Source organism: Scyliorhinus canicula, chromosome 5 (genome assembly GCF_902713615.1).
Source record: "Scyliorhinus canicula chromosome 5, sScyCan1.1, whole genome shotgun sequence".
Lineage (NCBI taxonomy): Eukaryota > Metazoa > Chordata > Chondrichthyes > Carcharhiniformes > Scyliorhinidae > Scyliorhinus > Scyliorhinus canicula.
The window spans coordinates 215,519,181-215,540,596 of record NC_052150.1 but is presented as its reverse complement, the minus strand read 5'-3'; the positions used below and the strand labels follow the sequence as shown (position 1 = coordinate 215,540,596).

At 48.7% G+C, this 21,416-nt stretch overlaps 1 protein-coding gene across 2 annotated transcripts in view; it reads right to left on the bottom strand.

Annotated features, from left to right (window-relative positions):
- The window catches only part of scn5lab (sodium channel, voltage gated, type V-like, alpha b), a 707,937-nt gene that overhangs the window by 257,609 nt on the left and 428,912 nt on the right, over positions 1-21,416 (bottom strand). The window contains exon 5 of one of the 2 annotated variants that reach the window (XM_038798481.1): positions 7,789-8,025. The exons of the other annotated variant lie outside the window; for it this stretch is intronic. Coding sequence (XP_038654409.1) covers positions 7,789-8,025 — 237 coding nt within the window. The remainder of the gene's footprint in view (positions 1-7,788; positions 8,026-21,416) is intronic. 2 annotated transcript variants of the gene reach the window in all.

The following is a 21,416-nucleotide window of genomic DNA, read 5'->3' as shown; positions in this document are numbered from 1 at the left end:
TGCGCTGGGATGACGCCAGCACATGCTGGTGCTCCCACGCATGCGCCAACTCGCGCCAGCCGGCGGAGGCCCTTCGGGTCGGTTGGCACGGTGCCAAGCCCCTTCCACGCCGGCCAGCACGGTGCGGCGCAAACCACACCGGCGCCGGCCCAGCTCCTGAGGTGCGGAGGATTCCGTACCTTCGGGGCGGCCTGACGCCAGAGTGGTTCACGCCACTCCTTTGCGCCAGAGTTGCCCGCCCCACCGGTTTTCACAGAATCCCCGCCCCTTCTCTCTAAACTCTATTGCAAGCTCACTTAAGCGAAGCTGTCAAATTCTGAGCTGAGATTCTCCCCTCGCCTCGCTCTGGAATCAATGACCTTTTGAACATACATGATCCAACATTAAATAATCATAAAACATCTAAAAAAAACAAATAAAGTCTGTTTGGAAGGGCACGTTCGATGGGCAAATGGCCTTTGCTTGTACTGTGATTCCTTGGACCCTTGTTGTAGTGACCTGCATATCTGTATGTATACAAGGGGTTAATGTATAGACATAACAGCTAAGTGATCACTGGATGGCAGCACTAGAAAGAGGCATCAAAGACAGACTCAAGCCGAGTTCCCGCCTCTTCGTGTGTGTAGTGACTAGTGATCAGAGGTAGAGGCAGATAGCTCAGAGTGCAGTTGTAGTTAATCATAGTTTATTCTCATTCAATCTTGATATCTAGTATAAATAATGAAGAGAGAACAAACTCACAGTTTATTTGTTAAAGTTACTCAATAAATTATTTGCTTTAATTGGAAGACTACGAGTGTTAATCAACATCACGTTGAAGGTCATCCTGGTAAGAAGCAAATGAGTAACATATATTACACAAGGTAGTATAACACTTGTAGTAGGAAGAACGGGGATATGAACGTGAAAGATAATGGGGGTGGGTACACAGGGCAACCAGAGTACAGAGAACATTTGTCATTTATTGCAGCTTAATTATCTTGTGGTTGCTGCAGGAAAATCCTCTGCAAATATAGAATTAAATTTCAGTCAAGCATGCTGTTTGCTTTTGCAATATCAACATTTAGATGAAGTATCCATGTGCTGTGGGTCCAGCAGGAACAGATGGGCATGGGGGTGGGATGCCGTGTGTGCGGGAAGGATGATCAGAAGTGTGGAAAATTATATATTTGTGCATTTACGGCAAGAATTCATCGGGAGCAATTCTCACGGCTCCCATATTTAGATTTACCTGTTTGCAAAACCCAGATACCTGTGATGTCTTCCGTATGGTTTTATTCGTGTGGAGGTTGGGGTTCGGGGATATGGTGGGTTTTGGGCTCAACACAATCAGGGGTTCCACAGTCGACAATGAAGATTTTTGTTTCACAAATTGAGGGAAAGTTTTGGAAAACCCTCTCGCAGTCAGTACAGCTGGTGAGGGTTATGGGTCTGACGCTTGTGATATTCTGTGCCCATGTGGTGAATTTCACAGGGATAGAACATAGTGCAGAAGGAGGCCATTCAGCCCATCATGTCTGCACCGACCCACTTAAGCCCTCACTTCCACCCTATCCCCATAACCCAATAACCCCTTCGAACCTTTTTGGACACTAAGGGCAATTTTAGCATGGCCAATCCACCTACCCTGCACGTCTTTGGACTGTGGGAGGAAACCGGAGCACCCGGAGGATACCCACACAGACATGGGGAGAACGTGCAGACTCCATACAGACAGTGAACCAGCAGGGAATCAAACCTGGGACCCTGGTGCTGTGAAGCCACAGTGCTATCCACTTGAGCACATGATGTGAAGGATGTTACAATCTGACATTTAAAAGCCTTTGACAGAGTCGAATGTCCCAAGGTGTTGCCTACAGGAGTGTTATTTGGTATAATTTGACACTGAGCCAGGTAAAGGAATTTTGGGAATGGCAGGTAGAAAGTAGGTTTTTAAAGAAGTGCCTTCAAAGGGGCGGGGGGGGGGGGGGAGGATAAGTAGAGTGGCAGAGGGGCTGGGCAAGAATTGTGAAGCTGAGGGTCGAGTAGCTGAAGGCGTGGCCATGAATGGCGGTGGAGTGAGGGAGGACCAAGACGCCAGAAATGGAGTAACGCAGAGATCTCGGAGAGTTGGAGAGCAGGACATTACAGAGGTACAATGTTCAAATCCCTGTGTTTCCAACTACCCTGTGGAAGGATCTTACAGCATTTACTCCACGAAACAACACAGATCATTTCAGAGTATCATTACTACACCTGCAATATATTATCTATCAGAAATTGGGTCAGCTTAGAACGGCTTCTGCTCAGGGGACAGTGACAGGTGGGAGTTTGACTGGAGCGGTACACCTGTCACACCTTAACGCAGGTGTCCTGGGTCGAGAACAGGGAGGACAGAAGGTCAAAAGCTCGCTTGATCTTGATTTTCAGTATGGACACAGACTGTGAAGGCAGGGCCTCACGATCCTTCTGATCTTGTTAGGTTTTAAGCAGGAGGTGTCAGAAACGTTACCACAGAGATAACTGGCTATGAGCGGCCAAGCGCTCGTAGCGACGTTGTTTCTTGATCCTCGAATGTCGACTCGTCCTATTATTGTGAAGCAGAATTCTCCAAGCGTTGGATTGTTCACCCACTAATAGGGAACGAGAGCTGGGATTCGACTGTTATGAGACAGGTCAGTTTTACCCTGCTGGTGATAAATGTGTTGTTGCAACGGTAATCCTGCCCAGTATGAGAGCAGCCGCAGGTTCAGAAATTTGGTGTATGTGCTTGGCCGAGGAGCACCCTGCCCAGAGGGCATGCACCTGGGGGCCTCTGGTCCCCTGGGAGACCTCCACGAGTGCTGTTCCACCTGGTTCCTGTTTGTGGAGACCAGTACTGAACGGCACCCACTTGAGCTCTCCGAGGTGAAGGAGATGGATTCCTATGTCTCGGGTAACTCGGGAATCTGCAAATTAACGTGAGACCTGGGGCGGGATTCTCCGATCCCCTGCCGGGCCAGAGAATTGCTGGAGGATGGCGTGAATCCCACCCCCGCCGGCTGCCGAATTCACCGGCACTGGGGTTTTGGCGAGGGTGGGAATCGCGCCGCGCCATTTGGCAGCGCCCCCCCCCCCCCGGTGATTCTCCGGCCTGCGATGGGCCGAGCGGCTTCCCGTTTTAGGCCGGTCCCTCCGGTGTAAATTGGACCTGGTATTTACCAGCGGGACCTGGCTCTGCGGGTGGCCTCCGGGGTCCTCAGGGCGGCGCGGATCTGGCCCCGGGGGGGGTGCCCCACGGTGGCCTGGCCCGCGATCGGGGCCCACCGACCCGCGGGCGAACCTGTGCCATGGGGGCATTCTTTCCCTCCACACCAGCTGCTGTGGACCTCCACCATGGCCGGTGCGGAGACGAACCCCCCTGCGCATGCGCTGGGATGACGCCAGAACACCCTGGCGTTCCTGCGCATGCGCTAATTTGCGCCGACCAATGGAGGCCCTCTGGCGCCAATTGGTGCGGTGCCGAGCCCCTTCTGCACTGGTTGGAGCGGCGCCAATCCAGCCGGTGCTGGCCTAGCCCCTGAAGGTGTGGAGGATTACGCACCTGGGCAGCCCGACGCCAGAGTGGTTCACGCCACTCCTCGGCGCTGAGACCCCCGCCCCGCCGGGTAGGGGAGAATCCCGCCCTAGCTGTCTCGCTTTAATATTCAAATGTGCTAAAAGTGACCCTGCCTACAATGGACAGGATTTACAATGCAACGTCTCCCAAGATGGAGTTCGGTCTCGCGAGGCGTTGCGAGTCGGGTAGATCTCAGGAGCGGGGTCTCCCGGCTTCTAATGCCCATATTGCTATTTGGGCGCAGCGTGGCCATAAAATGGCGCCCATTATCTTTCCCTAAATAAGGGGACCCAAACTGTTCACACTGCTCCAGATGTGGTCTCACCAGTACCTTGTACAGTTGCAGCAAGTCTTCCCGACTCTTCTACTCCAACCGCCTTAAAATAAGGGCCAACATTCCAATAACCTTCCTGATTACCTGCTGCACCTGCGTGCCAGCTTTCTGTGTTTTGTCCCTTTGTGGTGCAGCTTTCTGCAGTTTTTCTCCATTTAAGCAATACTCTGTTCTTTTGTTCTCTCTTCAGAAATGAACAACTTCTCATTTTCCCACATTATACTCCATTTGCAAACTTTTTGCCCACTGACGTAACCTACCAGTATCTCTTTGCAAACTGTTTGTACCCCTCTCACAACTTCCATATGTTTTTGAGCCTGTAGATTTGCTTCCTTTCTCCAAGTTCTTCATATATATTGGAAACAGTTGCTGTCCCAGCACTGATCCCTGTGGAACCACATTGGCTATAGGTTGCCAATGTGAAAAATAACCTTTTATCCCCGTTCGCTGTTTCCTGCCCATTAACCAATTCTCTATCCATGTCAATATACTACCTCCAACAACATGGGCTCTTATCTTACAATTTGACCTTTTGTGAGGTACCTCATCGAACGCCTTCAAAGCTTCGACAAAGAGTCATGGACTCGAAACGCAAGCTCTTTTCTCTCCCTACAGGTTCTACCAGACCTGCTGAGATTTTCCAGCATTTTCTCTTTCGTTTCAGATTCAGCATCCGCAGTAATTTGCTTTTTTCCCTTTCACGAAGCCATGCTCACTCTGTTTAATTCGATTATGTGCTGCTATTTCTTCCTCAATAATTGATTCTAACACCGTTACAACTATAGTTGCTGGGCTAATTGGCCGATTTACCTGTTTTTTGTCTCCCTCCTTTTTTGAATAGGGGTGGCAAGTTGGCAGTTTTCCAACTCTATGGTACTTCCCTGGAATCCAAGGATTTGGAGGAAATTATAACCAATACATCCACTATTTCTGCAGCTACATCTTTTAGGATCCTAGGATGCAAGCCATCAGGGCCAGGAGACTTATTGGCCTTTAGTCCCATAATTTTGTCTAATACTACTTCTCTAGTGATAGTGGTGGTATTTAATTCGGATGTTTGAAGTATCTTCCAACGTAAAGACTGACGCAAAATATCTGTTTAACTATTCTGTTTGCTCCCCATAACTAATGTCCCCAGATTAATTTTCTAAGGGGATTATGTTCACTTTGACCTCTCTCTTCCTTTTCATATAAAGCTCTTATTTTCAGCTTTTATATTCCTCGCTAGTTTTCCCGAGTAGTTTATTTTCTCTCTTTATTTCTCCTTAGTTCTCAGTTTCTGGATTCAGAATTTATCCCAGTCTTTGGGGCTATCACTGACACTTGCCTTCTTATCTGATTTTTTGTTTCATTTAATACTCTCCTCAACTTCCTTGATTGACCATGGTTGGTTTATCCTTCTCTTAGAATCTTTTCTCCTTACTGGGATATATTTTTGCTGAGAGCCATAAATTACCTCCTTTGCCGTCTTTCCTGCTAATCTGTCTGCCTGCCCCACTCTAACTAACTCTATCCTCATTTCCGTGTCACTCCCTATGTTTAAGTTAAACACAGTTGTTTCTGACCCAAGTTTCTCACTCTCAAACTGAATTTTAAGTTCAACATGTTATGATCACTACTTCCGAGGGGATCTTTGACTCATTTGAATCATTTGATGCATTTTGGAAGATCAAATTCAAGAGCGGACTATATGGTCAATGGAAGGGTCTTGGGGAAAATTGATGTACAGAGAGATCTGGGAGTTCAGGTCCATTGTACCCTGAAGGTGGCAACGCAGGTTGATAGAGTGGTCAAGAAGGCATACAGCATGCTTGCCTTCATCGGACGGGGTATTGAGTACAAGAGTTGGCAGGTCATGTTACAGTTGTATAGGACTTTGCTTCGGCCACATTTGGAATACTGCGTGCAGTTCTGGTCGCCACATTACCAGAAGGATGTGGATGCTTTGGAGAGGGTGCAGAGGAGGTTCACCAGGATGTTGCCTGGTATGGAGGGTGTTAGCTATGAAGAAAGGTTGAGTAGATTAGGATTGTTTTCGTTGGAAAGACAGAGGTTGAGGGGGGACCTGATTGAGGTCTACAAAATTATGAGAGGTATGGACAGGGTGGATAGCAACAAGCTTTTTCCAAGAGTGGGGGTGTCAGTTACAAGGGGTCACGATTTCAAGGTGAGAGGGGGAAAGTTTAAGGGCGATGTGTGTGGAAAGTTTTTTACGCAGAGGGTGGTGGGTGCCTGGAACGCTTTACCAGCGGAGGTGGTAGAGGCGGGCACGATAGCGTCATTTAAGAGGCATCTAGACAGGCATATGAACAGGCAGGAACAGAGGGAAGTAGACCTTGGAAAATAGGAGACAGGTTTAGATAAAGGTTCTGGATTGGCGCAGGCTGGGAGGGCCGAAGGGCCTGTTCCTGTGCTGTAATTTTCTTTGTTCTTTGTTCTTTGTTCAAGGTCATTTATTAAACCTGCCTCATTACCCATTACCAGATCCAGGATAGCCTGTTCCCTGGTTGGCTCCATGACATACAAATTGCTTTAGGAAACTATCCATAATGCATTCTATGAATTTGTTGTCATAGATACAACTTGATCAATCCAATCAACATGAAGATTAAAGTCACCCATAATTATTGCCCCATTCTTTTTATATGCTCCTATTATTGGTTGATTTATCTCCTTGTGTGGCTATTGTTTCGGGGTCTACACGCTAATCCTACCAATGTCTTATTTCCCTTGCTGTTTTTTACCTTCATCCGAATGATCTTTGCATCACCCGAGTCTAGATTGTCCCTCACAACTGACCTAATTTCATCTCTTAATAATAGCGCTACCCCACGACCTTTCCCTACACTCCTGTTTTTCCGAAATGTTAAATATCCCTGAATATTAAGTTCCCAGTTTTGATCTCTTTGTCACCATGTCTTCATAATGACTATGAAATCATATCCATGTACCTCGATTTGCACCATCAGTTCATGTACTTTATTCTGACTGCTTCATGCATTAACATAGAAAGCCTTCAGGCTTGACTTTTGGCCATTTTAATCATCCTAACTTTTCTTTTTACTGTGACCATATTTACTTCTTGCAATTAATTATCCTGTCTACCATTTTTGCATTTTACTGTCCTTTATTTTATTACCGACCCTGTTTCTCTTTCCCTTGCCGCTCTGCTTAGGTTCCCATCCCCTGTCGTTCTAGTTTAAACCCTCCTCAACCATACTAGCAAATACCTGCCTGAGAACATTAATCCTCGTCCTGCCCAAGTGTAATCTGTACAGTTTATACTGATCCCACCTCCCCCTAAACCAGTCACTTGGGCAGGATGAGGATTAATGTAACCCCTGCTGGGGGTCAGAGAATTTCGCCCCAGATGTGACAATAATAAAGATTATTATCATTGTAAAATGTATGCTTGCTGACACCTCATCATTAGCTCCAGACTTTCTTTAGTCAGAGAGCTGGTACCACCTGGAACATTCCACCTGAAAAGGTGTCAAAAGCTGAGTCCAACAATAATTTGAGAAGAGAGTTGGATGAAAACTTATGGATGAGGAACATTCGGCCAAAATGTTGCCTTGGCGGCTTGAATTCTGCTCCATTCTTTTCCTGGTGGTGTCTCACACCTTGCATGACCTTGTCTCTTCAGGCAATCTCCCAACGAAAAGCCAATAAAAGAATAAGATTTTTTTTCTAAATTCCCCTCCTGCTCTCCTCTTACATTCTGGAAATAAAGGCCTAAAGCATTTGTTACGGTCTTTTGAGCAAGGGCTCCATTCTGAGATCTTCCCACCCAGTTATAACACCAACTGGGATCGTAACATAGAGGCGTTAGAGGATTTTAAGTACACCTCAAGCAGTTAAATGATCTCAGGCTCACCTTTATTATTAATGAATTCTTCGAATGTACTGTTCCAAGGCCAGGTAAGGTTCCCTGTATCATTCAGCATGACGTTGTCGACTATTCGCCAATCTCGCACACATTTCTGACGCAAGTTCCCCATGAATAGCTGAAGTCCAATGAGTGCAAAGACACTTAGGCAGAACACAGTCAGAATCATGACATCTGCTAGCTTCCTCACAGATTGGATCAATGCACCCACAATGGTTTTTAAACCTGCAAGGAAACATTAGAACAATTAGCTTGGTGGAGACATAACACAGTCAATGCCATGTTATCAGGACATTAGCTGATGATGCAGTGTTTCTATTGTTCAATTATCCAGAGTTTAGACTTTGAGGAAGATACGACTGAACAACTCCCATTTTATTTACACTGGAGTGAGAGCACAGACACAGGGCATTCAGCTCAAGCGGTCCATGTTCACCACTCTCCGCCATCTATACCTTTCTCTCCTTTCTCCCTCATGTCTTTACGTAGATTGCCCTTAAATGCCTCTGCGCCATTGTCTCATCCATTGTACCTGGTAGTGAGTTCCACTCACTGACGAATGTTGGGAGTAGATGTGGATCATGCAAGGAGCAAAGTGAAGTAGAAAATGCTGATTTCTTGTGGATTCGCACCAAGGATCTTTTTTAAAAAATTGCGAACTAGGGGAAAGATTTCTTTTGTGCGGCAAGTGTTAGAAAACGCAACCACGTTTGAAAAGGAAGAATTTACAATTGCACAATACATCGCTTAAAGAGCCCCAACTGCTTGGACTGGGGGCACTGAAAGCACTGAAATCATAACAGAATGGATCTAAAGAGAAGCAGGAAGAGTTAAGGGAAGGGGATCTGGTAAGCCACCGGTCATTGTGAAGCACTGCTGCCTCACAGCACCAGGGACCCGGGTTCAATTCCGACCTCGGGTGACTGTCTGGGTGGAGTTTGTCCTTTCCCTCCCCGCCCGTGTTTGTGTAAGATTCCTCTGGGAGCCCTGTCAGGATCACCAACCCACCTGGAGTGGTCAGGAAGTTTCATTGGGTGGCAGCTGGCACAGTGGTTAGCACTGCTGCTTCACAGCTCCAGGGATCCGGGTTCAATTCCGGCCTTGGGTGACTGTCTGTGTGGAGTTTGCACTTTTGCCCCGTGTCCGCCTGGGTTTCCTCCAGGTGCTCCGGTTTCCTCCCACTGTCTAACGATGTGAAGGGTAAGTGGATTGGCCATGCTAAATTGCCCCTAAATGTCCAAACGTTTGGTGGGGTTATGGGGATAGAGCTCACTTTCGGAGGGTAGGTGCAGGCTCGATGGGCCGAATGTCCCCCTTCTATACTGTAGGGATTCTATGACTGACGGTACAGAAACCAACCACATGGCCTAAATGATCCAAGTCAGTTTTTATCCTCCATGTGGGTCGACTCTAACTCTTCTTCCATCTCACTGCATCCTTTTATTCCTTCCTTCATCATGTGTTTATCTAGCTTCCCCTGAAATGAATCTACTCCATTCACCTCAGGCACTCCCTGTGACAGAGAGTTTCAACAAGATTTCTTCTGAATTTCAATTTGGATCTATTGATGATTAGCTTATATTGATGGACCTGAGATTTGGATTTCACCTCACAAATGGCAACATCTTCCCTGCATCTACACTTTCAAAAACCTTAAGTACCATTACATCGCTCCCTCCGCCTTTTCTTTCCTCGAGAAAGGAGTCCCACTTCTCCAGTCTGAGTGTAAGCTGCTATGTACAACAGCCCAGCCCTCCATACCCTGCCACTCAATCCCTTCACTGAGGTCTGAGTCAGACAACACGTGACGGTTCAGTCAGGGTCTCGGCTGTGTGTAAAACGAATGCCATAAAAAAAAAGGTTGCTAAGCGTAATATAGGAGAAATAATTGATGTCTCTGCACCGGTGCGTTCCACACAGGATCATCTGCTTCTAATTTCAGCTTTTTCACAAGTTATTTTTCAGCTCTGGAACTCTAAGGGGACGATCCTCCGCGCCAGGCCGGAGAATCGGAGCAACCGCGCCACGATGCCCCGACGCCGGCGTGCGATTCTCCGGGGTGCGGAGAATCGGTGCTATTTGCGCCAGCGCATTTGACGTGGCACCGGCCACGGGCCGCTGGAATTGGCGGGGCTTCTCCGGCCCGGATGGGCCGAGCGGCCGCTCCGACACGACAGAGTCCCGCCAACACCGTTCACCCCTGGTCACTGCCGGCGGGAACTCTGCGGGAACGCTCGGGGTGGGTGGGGGGGGGGGGGGGGGTGGGGGGTGCGGCCTGTGGGGGGGGGGGGTCTCCTTCACGGGGGGACCTCCGATGGGGTCTGGCCCGCGATCGGGACCACCGATCAGCGGGCTGGCCTCTCCCCACCCCCCCCGGGCCTACTTCCTGGCGCGACCGGCCCCTGAACACCGACCCCATATTGGATTGGGGCCCACTCGGCACCGCGTAAGGCGGCTGGAGTGGTGTGAACCACTCCAGCCGCCATGCTGCCCCCCTGTGGGGGCCAGAATAGGTCGTCCCCGGGCCCAGTTCACGCCGTCGTGAAACACAACGGCGTTCACGTCGGTGCGAACACTTGGCCTCCATATTGGAGAATCGCCCTCTAAGTCTCCCACCTCCCCTTTTCTGCTTTCTCCATATTGCATAGGTAGGTATTCTGACTGTGTCCAAATAGACAGGGTTGTGTAGGTCTAGCCTTTCAGACATCCAAACCCAGTTAAAGTGATAGAATCATGCAGCACGGAAAGAGACCATCCAGCCTATCATGCCTGTGCTGGCTCTTTAACAGAGTCCCAATCACGAGCTCCTGCACGCTCGCCCTGCAACGTATTTCCTCTTAAGTCTCTTTTGAGTGTAATTGTTGAATCTGCTTCTACCATCCTTTCAGGCAGTGAATTCTAGACAATAAGAGCAGAAGGATGCCACACCTTTATCAAAGTTCAAAATGGGGCACAATGAAGTCCCCAGCAGCCGCAGTGTTGTACTCTGCCACAATGCAGATGCGACGCCCTACACATCCCTCTATCTATCATCAAGCCGAGGCATTTAGCTTGGTTCAATGAAGAGTGCAAGGGGTGGTAGTGGGGCGGGGGTGGGGGGCACACCTAAAAATGATGTGACACCTGGTAAAGCTACAACACAGGGCTACTTGCATGCCAAACGATGAATGCGGCAAGTGATTGACAGAGTCAAGCAATTCCATAGCCGACGGATCAGGGAGGGGATTCTCCGTTGCCTGACACCAAAATCGTGTTCGGCGATCGGCAGGAGAATGGGCTCCCATGCCGAAATTGGGGCCAGCACTGGTTTGATGCCAGATAGCCATGGTCCCTCCCCCCCCTCCACCGAAATGGCATCATTGTGACACGCACCGCGCGCAGTCGCAATGCCGTTGGCACCTCATCGGCCGGCCCTCGATGGGCCGAGTTCCCGACGGCGTGGGACACGTGTGGTCACACAAATCGTGACCCTGCGTGACGGCTGCGGACTGTGTCTAGCGCTGCCACACTCGGCCGGGATCCATGCCGCGGGGGGGGGGGGGCCACCTGCGAGGGCTGGGGGGACTGGTGGGGGGTGGCCAGGGGGTGAGCTGTTGGGTCGTGGATGGCGGGTTGGGTCTGCGTACGGTTGGCGCCATGTTGTATGGCGTAACCGCTGTAGGTCGTTAGCCGCGCATATGTGTGGCTCAGGACCAGACCATTATCCAGGCCTTTTCAGTGCCGGTGCTAGCCCCTCACTGGTACCAGAATCGGTGAGGGGTTTGTGCTAATTCTTTTCACATGAACCTCCCACGAATTCGCCCTTTGAGCCGGCACTTAGCCACAGGAAGGGAGAATCTAGCTCCCGATCTGCAGTCCTGCCACATCCGGTTGTGAATGGGGGTGGACAATTAAACAACTAGCAGGAGGGGCAAATTTCACAAATATCACATCCTCAGTGACAGAGGAGTCCAGCACATCCGTGCAAAAGAGAGCGAGGCATTTTCAGCCATCGTCAGCCAGAAGTGCAAAGTGGATGATTCATCTCGTCCTCCTCCAGAGCTCCTCAGCTCCATAGATGCCAGTCTTCAGCTAATTCTGTTCACTTCACATTAGAAATGTGTGAAGGGACGGGATACTGCAATGGCTTTGGGCCCTGACAACACCCTCGCAACAGAACTGAAAACTTGTGCTCCAGATCTAGCCGTACCCTGGGTCAAGCTGTTCCAATACAGCTACAACACTGGCACCTGGTCAGCAAGCTTACGCAGGCCAAATCCAACCCGGCCAATTATTACCCAACAGCCTCCTTTCAGCAGAGTGATGAAAGCTGTTGTCAGCTGCGCTATCGAACAGCACTTACACAGCTTCTCTGCGCCCTGATGCTCAGTTAGGGATCTGCCAGGGTCACACAGCTCTTGACCTCTTTACAGCCTTCTAAGCCCATGACCTTTACCATCTGGAAGGACAAGGGTAGCCGATGCCCGGGAACACCACCATGTGCAAGATCCCCTCCAAGTCCCTCACCATCCTGACTTGTAATTTATTGCTGTTCCTTCGCTGTCACACGGTCAAAATCCCGGAATGTGCCCCCTAACGGCACTGTGGGTGAACCTACACTAGATGCACAGCAGCGGTTCAAGGCATCAGCTCACCATCACCTTCTCCAAAGGATTGGAGCTCATGGGATCCAAAACAATTTGGCAAATTGGATCCAGAATTGGCTGGATATTCGGAGGCAAATGGAGGGCCGGTTTTGTGATTGGAAGCCTGTGACCAGCGGTGTACCACAGGGATTGAGCGTAGGTAGGGTGTTCTTTCAGAAGGTCAGTGCAGACGCGATGGGCCAAATGGCCTCCTTCTGCACTGTAGGAATTCTACACAATTCTAGTATCTTATGTATTGATATATAAAAACTGAAAAACAGGTAAGGGGTAGTTTTGCCGTGTCCAGTTACATAAATGCTGAGTTGGAAGATGATTAAGGTTCCTGCACTTGGAATGCGGAATATTTTCTTCTCATTAATCTTTATAACAGTTTGCAGGATGAAATCAGGACAAATATAGATATAGAATTTACAGTGCAGAAGGAGGCCATTCGGCCCATCGAGTCTGCACCAGCTCCTGGAAAGAGCACCCTACCCAAGGTTAACACCTCCACCCTATCCTCATAACCCAGTAACCCCACCCAACACTAAGGGCAATTTTGGACACTACGGGCAATTTATCATGGCCAATCCACCTAACCTGCACATCTTTGGACTGTGGGAGGAAACCGGAGCACCCGGAGGAAACTCACGCACACACGGGGAGGATGTGCAGACTCCACACAGACAGTGACCCAAGCCGGAATCGAACCTGGGACCAAATAGAAGGCATCAGCCAGATTAGGTGAGATCCCCGCAGTGGATGTGTTTTCCGGCAGTGGGAGATGGCCTGATGTTGACCAGCGGTAAGATCTCCTGTTCCCGCTGTTGTCCATGCGATTTCCCACTGGTGACAACAGTTCCAAAATCTCGTCCATTTGTGCCAATGAACAGTGATCGATTAGGATTTTGCTGGATTTAACATGATTTGGTTTAGGTTTCAGGTCATATAGATAGTGAGAGGCTGCAATGAAGGTGGTGTTGCTGTGCAAATTTACATGGGGGAGGGCAAGGCTTCGCAAAGACCAGCCAGACTGATCAGCAGAGACCCTTAAATGCCCCAAATTACACTGGAGTCGGAACCAATGAGAAACAGCTCAGTATCACACTGGAGTGAGTGACAAACAGCGCTGGGATGACGCTAGCACAGGCTGGTGCTCCCGCGCCTGCGCCAACTCGCGCCGGCCGGCGGAGGCCCTTCGGCGCCGGCTGGCGTGGCACCAACCCTGTCGGTGCCGGCCTAGCCCCTGAAGGTACAGTGGATTCAGCACCTTCCGGGCGGTCCGACGCCGGAGTGGTTCACGCCACTCCACGGCGCCGGGACCGCCCGCCCCATCGGGTAGGGGAGAATCCCGCCCAAGCAGGCCAGGGCTGAAATCAGGAATATTCTTTCACTCAGAAGACAGAGGAAATCTGGAGCGCTAAAAGGCTGAGAATGCTGGGGGTTAATTGATATTTTCAGGATGAAGGTCGATAGTGACACAGTCAAAGGACAAGAAACAAAGGCAGAAACATTGCAGGTCAGCTGCATCGAAAGGGGTAACAGGCCAAGGGTATTGAGTGATGACCTCCTATGTAACAATCATTCAGCATTTACCATAATGAAAGCAGGAGATGGAAGGCACAAGGGGAAAAACAGCGTTAAATCATTGTGGTACAGACCACGGCAATCTTCCCGCCATTCTAAGGGGAGAGGGGCTGCCAGTTCCGACACCCGACAACGTTCCATAGCAACACGGTAGCATGGTGGTTAGCATAAATGCTTCACAGCTCCAGGGTCCCAGGTTCGATTCCCAGCTGGGTCACTGTCTGTGCGGAGTCTGCATGTCCTCCCCGTGTGTGCGTGGGTTTCCTCCGGGTGCTCCGGTTTCCTCCCACAGTCCCAAGATGTGCAGGTTAGATGGATTGGCCAGGCTAAATTGCCCTTAGTGTCCTAAAAAAATAAGGTTAATGGGGGTTGTTGGGTTACTGGTACAGGGTGGATACGTGGGCTTGAGTAGGGTGATCATTGCTCGGCACAACATCGAGGGCCGAAGGGCCTGTTTTGTGCTGTACTCTTCTACTTCTACTTCTACATTTCTGCCCCTGTCACAGTGTTATGAGTCAACATAGGTTCAAGCTACAGATTTAGAAATTGCTGCAATCCCTTGCCAGACAATAATTATGATGCTATTAGCCCTCACCTCTCCCACATAATCACTCAATGTAAAATGGGAGATGAACTGCCATTAATTTAACGAGTGGCTGGACAGAATGGCTATTTGTAAATTAAATCAATCAGCACAAATTATTGATATATTCCAGCAAGTCGGGAGGTCAACTTTGATTGTATAGCCCAGCTATTGATATGTGACTCAGGCTGACAAACCTTCTGGGCTGGAGCCAAGAGAGCCACCAATGGAGCTAGAAAGCATTGCTGTAATTGTGGACTGCTGGTTGGACCCAACTCATTTTTTTGCACGTGATTTTCAAATCGAAAGATGCAGATTTCAGAAACAATCCATTAGGAGTAAGTCAGCATTACCCTTCTGTACAATGCTCCCATTCTGACTTCCATTACATTCTGTGTACGTTGGCCTCCACTACTTCAGGGTGACTGTTTATCACCTTCAGTGAGAGGAATGATGTACCAGTAATTGAATCCTTTGCCAACTACGCTGTAAAGTCAATTGTGTTGTTAGAGACAGGTCGAGGTTATTGGCTCAACCTACAAAGGAGTATAAATGGACAAAACCGCAACCGTTGGGGTTGGGGGAACCATAAGGAGTTTGTACTCCGATGTCTGATGAACAAACTTGCTGAAGGTAAAAGACAACCTGCTGTTTTCTCCAGCACCAGAAGCTATTGTTAATCTTAATAATGGTCAGCAACTGTAACACGCAACTCTTTCTGCTAACGCAGTGTGATCATAACATCGTTGCACAAATCCCCGATTCACCTTGGCAACTGGAACCAAACAAAAACTGACAATACCATTCTTTCCTATAAAAGCTTCTGAACAGCTTGGTCTTCTCTCCTAGATAGACCAGCTTTAGAGTGTCGCACTCAAGAGATCCTAGCAAGGGAGGAAACCAGCATTTGTGAAAAAAGGTTGGAGTAATTTTGTAAACATTTATCCCTAAATTTGAAATTGGGTCCTATTTCACAAAGAAGGTCTACCTAATTCAAATGTCCCTCCAGAAGATTATGGAGGGACGTGTCTATTGTGGTGCTATGGGACAGTTTTTCAATTTGTGCAACAGGCTAAACAGGCAGATGGGGAACAATGTAAAATGTGTTACTGACTTCCTGGGCGGGATTCTCCGACCCCCCGCTGGGTTGGAGAATCGGGGGGGGGGGGGGGGGGGGAATCCCGCCACCGCTGGCTGCTGAATTCTCCGGCGCCAGAGATTTGGCAGCGGCAGGAATTGCACCGCACCGGTTGGTGGGCACTGGCAGCCCCCACCCCCGGCAATTTTCCGGCCTGCAATGGGCCGAGTAGTCGCCCGTTTTTACCCAGTCCCGCCGGCGTATGTTACGACAAGTACTTACGACAGGGACCTGGCTCTGCAGGCAGCCTCCAGGGTGCTCGGGGGGGACACGGGGCGATCTGGCCCCGGGGGGTGCCCCCATGGTGGCCTGGCCCGCGATCGGAGCCCACCAATCCGCGGGCGCGCCTGTGCTGTGGGGGCACTCTATTCCTCCGTGCCAGCCGGTGTAACAATCCGTGATGGCTGGTGCGGAGATGAACCGTGCGCATGCGCTGGGATGATGCCAGCACACACTGGCGCTCCCGCGCATGCGCCAATTCGCGCTGGCCGGCGGAGGCACAAACCGCTCCGGCGCCAGACTAGCCCCTGAAGGTGCAGAGGATTCCGCATCTTCGGAGTGGCCTGATGCCGGAGTGGTTCACGCCACTCCTCGGCACCGGAGTGGCCCTCCCTGCCGGTTCGCGGAGATTCCCGCCCCCTATCACTCATTTTATACTTTTGCACAATGACACAAACTATTTTACTTTTTTACAATGTCACAACCTATTTCCATGTGAGAGACAGAGCGAGGGTAACTGGGTATTTATTGCTGAACTTGAAACACATGAGAACCATTACAGAATCATAGAGTGATTACAGTACAGAAAGAGGCCATTTGGCCGTTGATGTCCTTTCCAGCTCTCATAAAAACATACCGAGGAGCAGTAGTAGCAATTCAGCCGTTCGGGTCCGCTCCGCCAATACGACCATTGCTGATCTCCTCTCGGCCTCAACTCCACTTTCCTGCCCGTTCTCCATAACCCTTCAGCCCATAACTTTTAAAAATAAATTTAGAGTACCCAATTCATTTTTTCCAATTAAGGGGCAATTTGGCATGGCCAATCCATCTAACCTGCACATCTTTAGGTTGTGGGAGCGAAACCCACACAAACATGGGGAGAATATGCAAACTCCACACGGATAGTGGCCCAGAGCCGGGATCGAACCTCTCAGCGCCGTGAGGCAGCAGTGCTAACCACTGCCCTCCTTCAACCCATTACTAATTAAAGGTTTGTCTATCTCCTTCTTGAATTTACTCAATGTTCCAGCATCCACCGCACTCTGGGATAGTGAATATTACAGCTTCACAACCCTTTGAGAGAAGTAATTTCTTCTCATCTCTATTTTAAATCTTCGGCCCTTTATCCTAAAACCATGACCGCTCGTTCCATATTGCCCTTCAAGAGGAAGTATCTACTTTGTCAATACCTGTTATCATCTTATATACCTCAATTAGATCTCCTCTCATTCTTCTAAACTCGAGAGAAGTAAAGGCCTAAACTGCTCAATCTCTCTTTTCATAAGACAAACCCCTCATCTCTGGGTCAAACCTCTCATTTCTGTTGTTGCCTCGAAAGCAACTACATCCGTCCTGAAATAAAGTGACCAAAACTGTTGACAGGACTCAGGGTGAGGTCTCACCAATGACTTGTACAGTTGCAGCAACACTTCCCTACTTTTATACTCCTTTAGCTATAAACAGCAAAATGCCATTTACCTTCCGCACCGGCACACTCATTTTCTGTGATTCATGCACCAGGACACCCAGATCCCTCTGCACTGAAGCACTCTGACCTTTCTCTCAATTTTTCTGACCAAAATGGATAAACTCACACCTATCCACGTTAAACTCCATCTGCCACATTTTGGTCCACTCGCCTACTCTATCCATATCCATTTGTAAATTTCTTATTTTCTCATTGCAATTTACTATCCCACCTATTTTAGTGTCAGAGTAAGAGTGGCTCTTTTAGTTCCACGCCTCTATCTTTACCCCATAGTCCTGAAAATATTTTCACTTCAATTGGTTTATCCAACTCTCTTTTGAAAGCCACAACTGAATCTATTTCTGGTGGCGCATTCCAGATCGTAACCTCTCGCTGCAGAAAACAAAAACTCATTGCTTCTCTTGCGAAATGCCTTAAATCTGGGCCCTTTGGCTCTCCCTTCCATCAATGGGAATAATTTCTCTGTATCTAATCTATTCTGATCGTCCATGATTCGGAACATCCCTATTAAAAACCCCCCTGACCTTCAGAGAACAACCCCAGCTCATTGTAATTGAAGTCACTCATCCTTAGACATTTCTAAATTTTTTTTTCACCTTCTCTAAAGAGTTGGCATCCTTCTTAAAGCCAGCTAGTTGAGCCCAAAAAACAGTGTTCAACCCTTGCCTCTGGCCTCAATGCCTCTATTTAATCAAGCCCAAGACCTCATCCATGTTTTCAATGCTTTCTCAACCTGCCATGCTATCTTTATATACCCCTAGGTTCCCCTGTTCTTGCACCTCCTTTCGAATTTTACCCTTTATTTTATCTTTGCTCACTCTTCTTGCCAAAATGTATCACATTCTTCTATGGACTAAATTTAATCTGCAGCCTGTCTGCCCATTCCACCAAATGTCTATGTCCTCTTGAAGTCTATCACCATTGTCCTCACAGTTCACAATACTTCACAGCTTGGTATTAACTGAAAATTTTGAAATTGCTGTTTATATCAAAATGCAATGGTTCTAGTTGAGGGGAACTGCATTATATACCTTCCTGCAGTCTAAAATTACTATTCACCATTACTGTTTGTTTTCTGTCAGCCAAATTTATATCTGTGCTGCCACTGTCCCTTTTATTCCATGGGAAACAACTTTGCCGACAGGAGTATTATATGACACTCTATCGAATGCCTTTTGGAAGTCCATGTTCTACACATCGACCACATTACCTTTATCAGCCCTCTCTCTTACATCTTCAAAAACCTCAGTCAGGCTAGTTAAACAAAATTTGCCTTCAGCAAATCTGTGTTGGCTTTCCTGAATTAATCTGTACTTTCCCAAGTGGCTGCTAATTTTTCCTGGGATATTTTTTCTAAAAGCTTCCCAGCCAATGAGGTTAATGAATGAAATGAAATGAAAATGAAATGAAAATCGCTTATTGTCACAAGTAGGCTTCAAATCAAGTTACTGTGAAAAGCCCCTAGTCGCCACATTCCGGCGCCTGTTCGGGGAGGCTGGTACGGGAATTGAACCGTGCTGCTGGCCTGCCTCGGTCTGCTTTCAAAGCCAGCAATTTAGCCCTGTGCTAAACCAGCCCCAGGTAAACCTGGGTAAACCTAGCGAAACCTACTGGCCTGTGATTGCTGAGTTTACCTTGACACCAATAGTTCCAATATTTCATTGTATGTTTGTGTGCATACGAAATAAAGACAGAGCATAAACACCACACTAAACTGGAGCCATGGGATAGTTTAAATGAATAATGAACATGGACCTCCCTCTGTTATTCGTGTGGAAGTGGTGGAGAGGACGACCAATTTATTGTAATTGAGTTTATGCAATTGCTAAAGCATCAGGGAGAGAAACTTCAAACCAACGCTTCAAACTTTTGTATGCCAGTGTCATATCAGTGTCCAGGGCAGTGTGGTTTCAAGTAACTTAATATATTTATTCATTAACATGTGATATTGTGTGTGAAAGCACAGGTTTATATAGGGGTAAGAAAGCTCAGGGCTGAATGTTCCTCTTTTGAATAAAGAGTGAGAGCTCCTGTTTCTCTTCATTGTTAACCAAATTGTGGCATTGAGGACTGTAAGACTGCGAAAGGTTTGCAGGCAAAATCAGACAGTGACCCAGTTCCTCCTATTAGAAAAGCATTTCCATCCCTTAGACGATTACAAATGAGTCAGTGTACATGAAGTCAGGAACTGGTGAGGAGACATGCGTGGGTGAGAGGGCAAGATCGCAAGCAGTTAACACGTTATCACGATAGATATATACTTATATCTGAATGGGAATAATTACATAGTGCGTAGTAAAGATGGACAAAGTTAATCTTCAATAAAAGCAGAAAATGCTGCAAATACTCAGCAGGTTGAGAAACACTTGTAGAGAAAGAGAAACAGAGGCCGGGGTTCTCCGATCCGAATTCGGCCGCCATTGCTCCCAGCGAAGGCGGACAATTTGGCGCTCAGCCGAAACTCCATTCACTGTGACAGGACCGGAGAAACCCGCCAGCGTGAATGGATGGCGAATTCCGGCCAATGTGTCAGAGCGTTGGCCTTTAATTAGTACTGAGGAAAGAAAGAACTGGTTTACGGACCTTTTCCGGTAAATCACACCCATTCGCTCTGTTCCCTCTCCATAGATGCTGTCAGACCTGCTGAGATTGTCCAGCATCCCCAATAGTTTGCTTCCATTTTATTAATGCTGTACGCTACATTTAAAGTTGTACAACTATATCGTCGTTTCACTTGGAAGGATTGTTTGAGGTTTTTGATGGAGAGCAGTGAGGAGGTAAAAGGACAGGTGTCGCATCTCCTGCACTTACATGGAAAGATTCTGTAAGGGAGGGGGTGTTTTGGAGTGACTGAGGAGTGTCACTGGAGGAATAGTCAATTCATCATGTCAAAGGGGAGGGAAAGATAGTCTTTAGTGATGACATCATGCTGGAGGTGTAGAAGAGTTTAGTTTAGATGGTTGGCGCAGGCTTGGAGGGCCGAAGGGCCTGTTCCTGTGCTGTGCTTTTCTTTGTTCTTTGTTCTTTGAGGTAGATCTGTTGAACATGGAGGGTGGTGGGGTGCAAGGTGGGGACGAGCAGGACGCTATTGTGGTTTTGATAGGGAGGGGGAGGGGTTACAGCAGAAATGCATAAAATTGATCAGACATCCCGTACCAGCCTCCCCGGACAGGCGCCGGAATGTGGCGACTAGGGGCTTTTCACAGTAACTTCATTGAAGCCTACTCATGACAATAAGCGATTTCCATTTCCATTCCACATGGTCAAGGACCCTGCTGGGGGAATGGGGGTGGGGGTAAACCTTGGTTGAAGAAAAAGGAAGACGAATCAAAGGCGTTAGTATGTGACGGAGGAAATGGGAGAATGTAATTAAATCTTTAGATAAAATGGGGTATTAAGCAGTGTAGTTGAGGTTGTTGTGTGAGTGTTGACTTGTAGAAAATACTAGCCGATAGCCTATCTCCAGAAATGGAAACAACCTTGGGCGGGATTCTCCCCTAACGGGTGGGGTGGGCCGTACCGGCGCCGAGGAGGGGCGTGAACCACTCCGGCGTCGGGCCGCCCAGAAGGTGAGGAATCCTCCGCACCTTCAGGGCTATGTCAGCGGCGGCGGGGTTGGCACTGCGCCAGCCGGCACCGAAGGGCCTCCGCCAGCCGGCGTGAGGTGGCGCAGGTGCGGGAGTGCTAGCGTGTGCTGGCATCATCCCACCGCATGCGCAGGGGACTCTTCTCCGTGCCGGCCATGGTGGACCGTTACACCGGCTGGCGCGAAGGGAAAGAATGCCCTCACAGCACAGGCCCGCCTGCGGATCGGTGGGCCCTGATCGTGGGCCAGGCCACTGTGGGGGGTCCCCCCCGGGGCTAGATCCCCCCACCCCCCGAGGACTCTGCAGCCCGCCCGCAGAGCCAGGTTCCACCGGTAAGGACCTGCTGTATTTCACGCTGGCGGGACCCGCCGAAAGCGGACGTCCACTC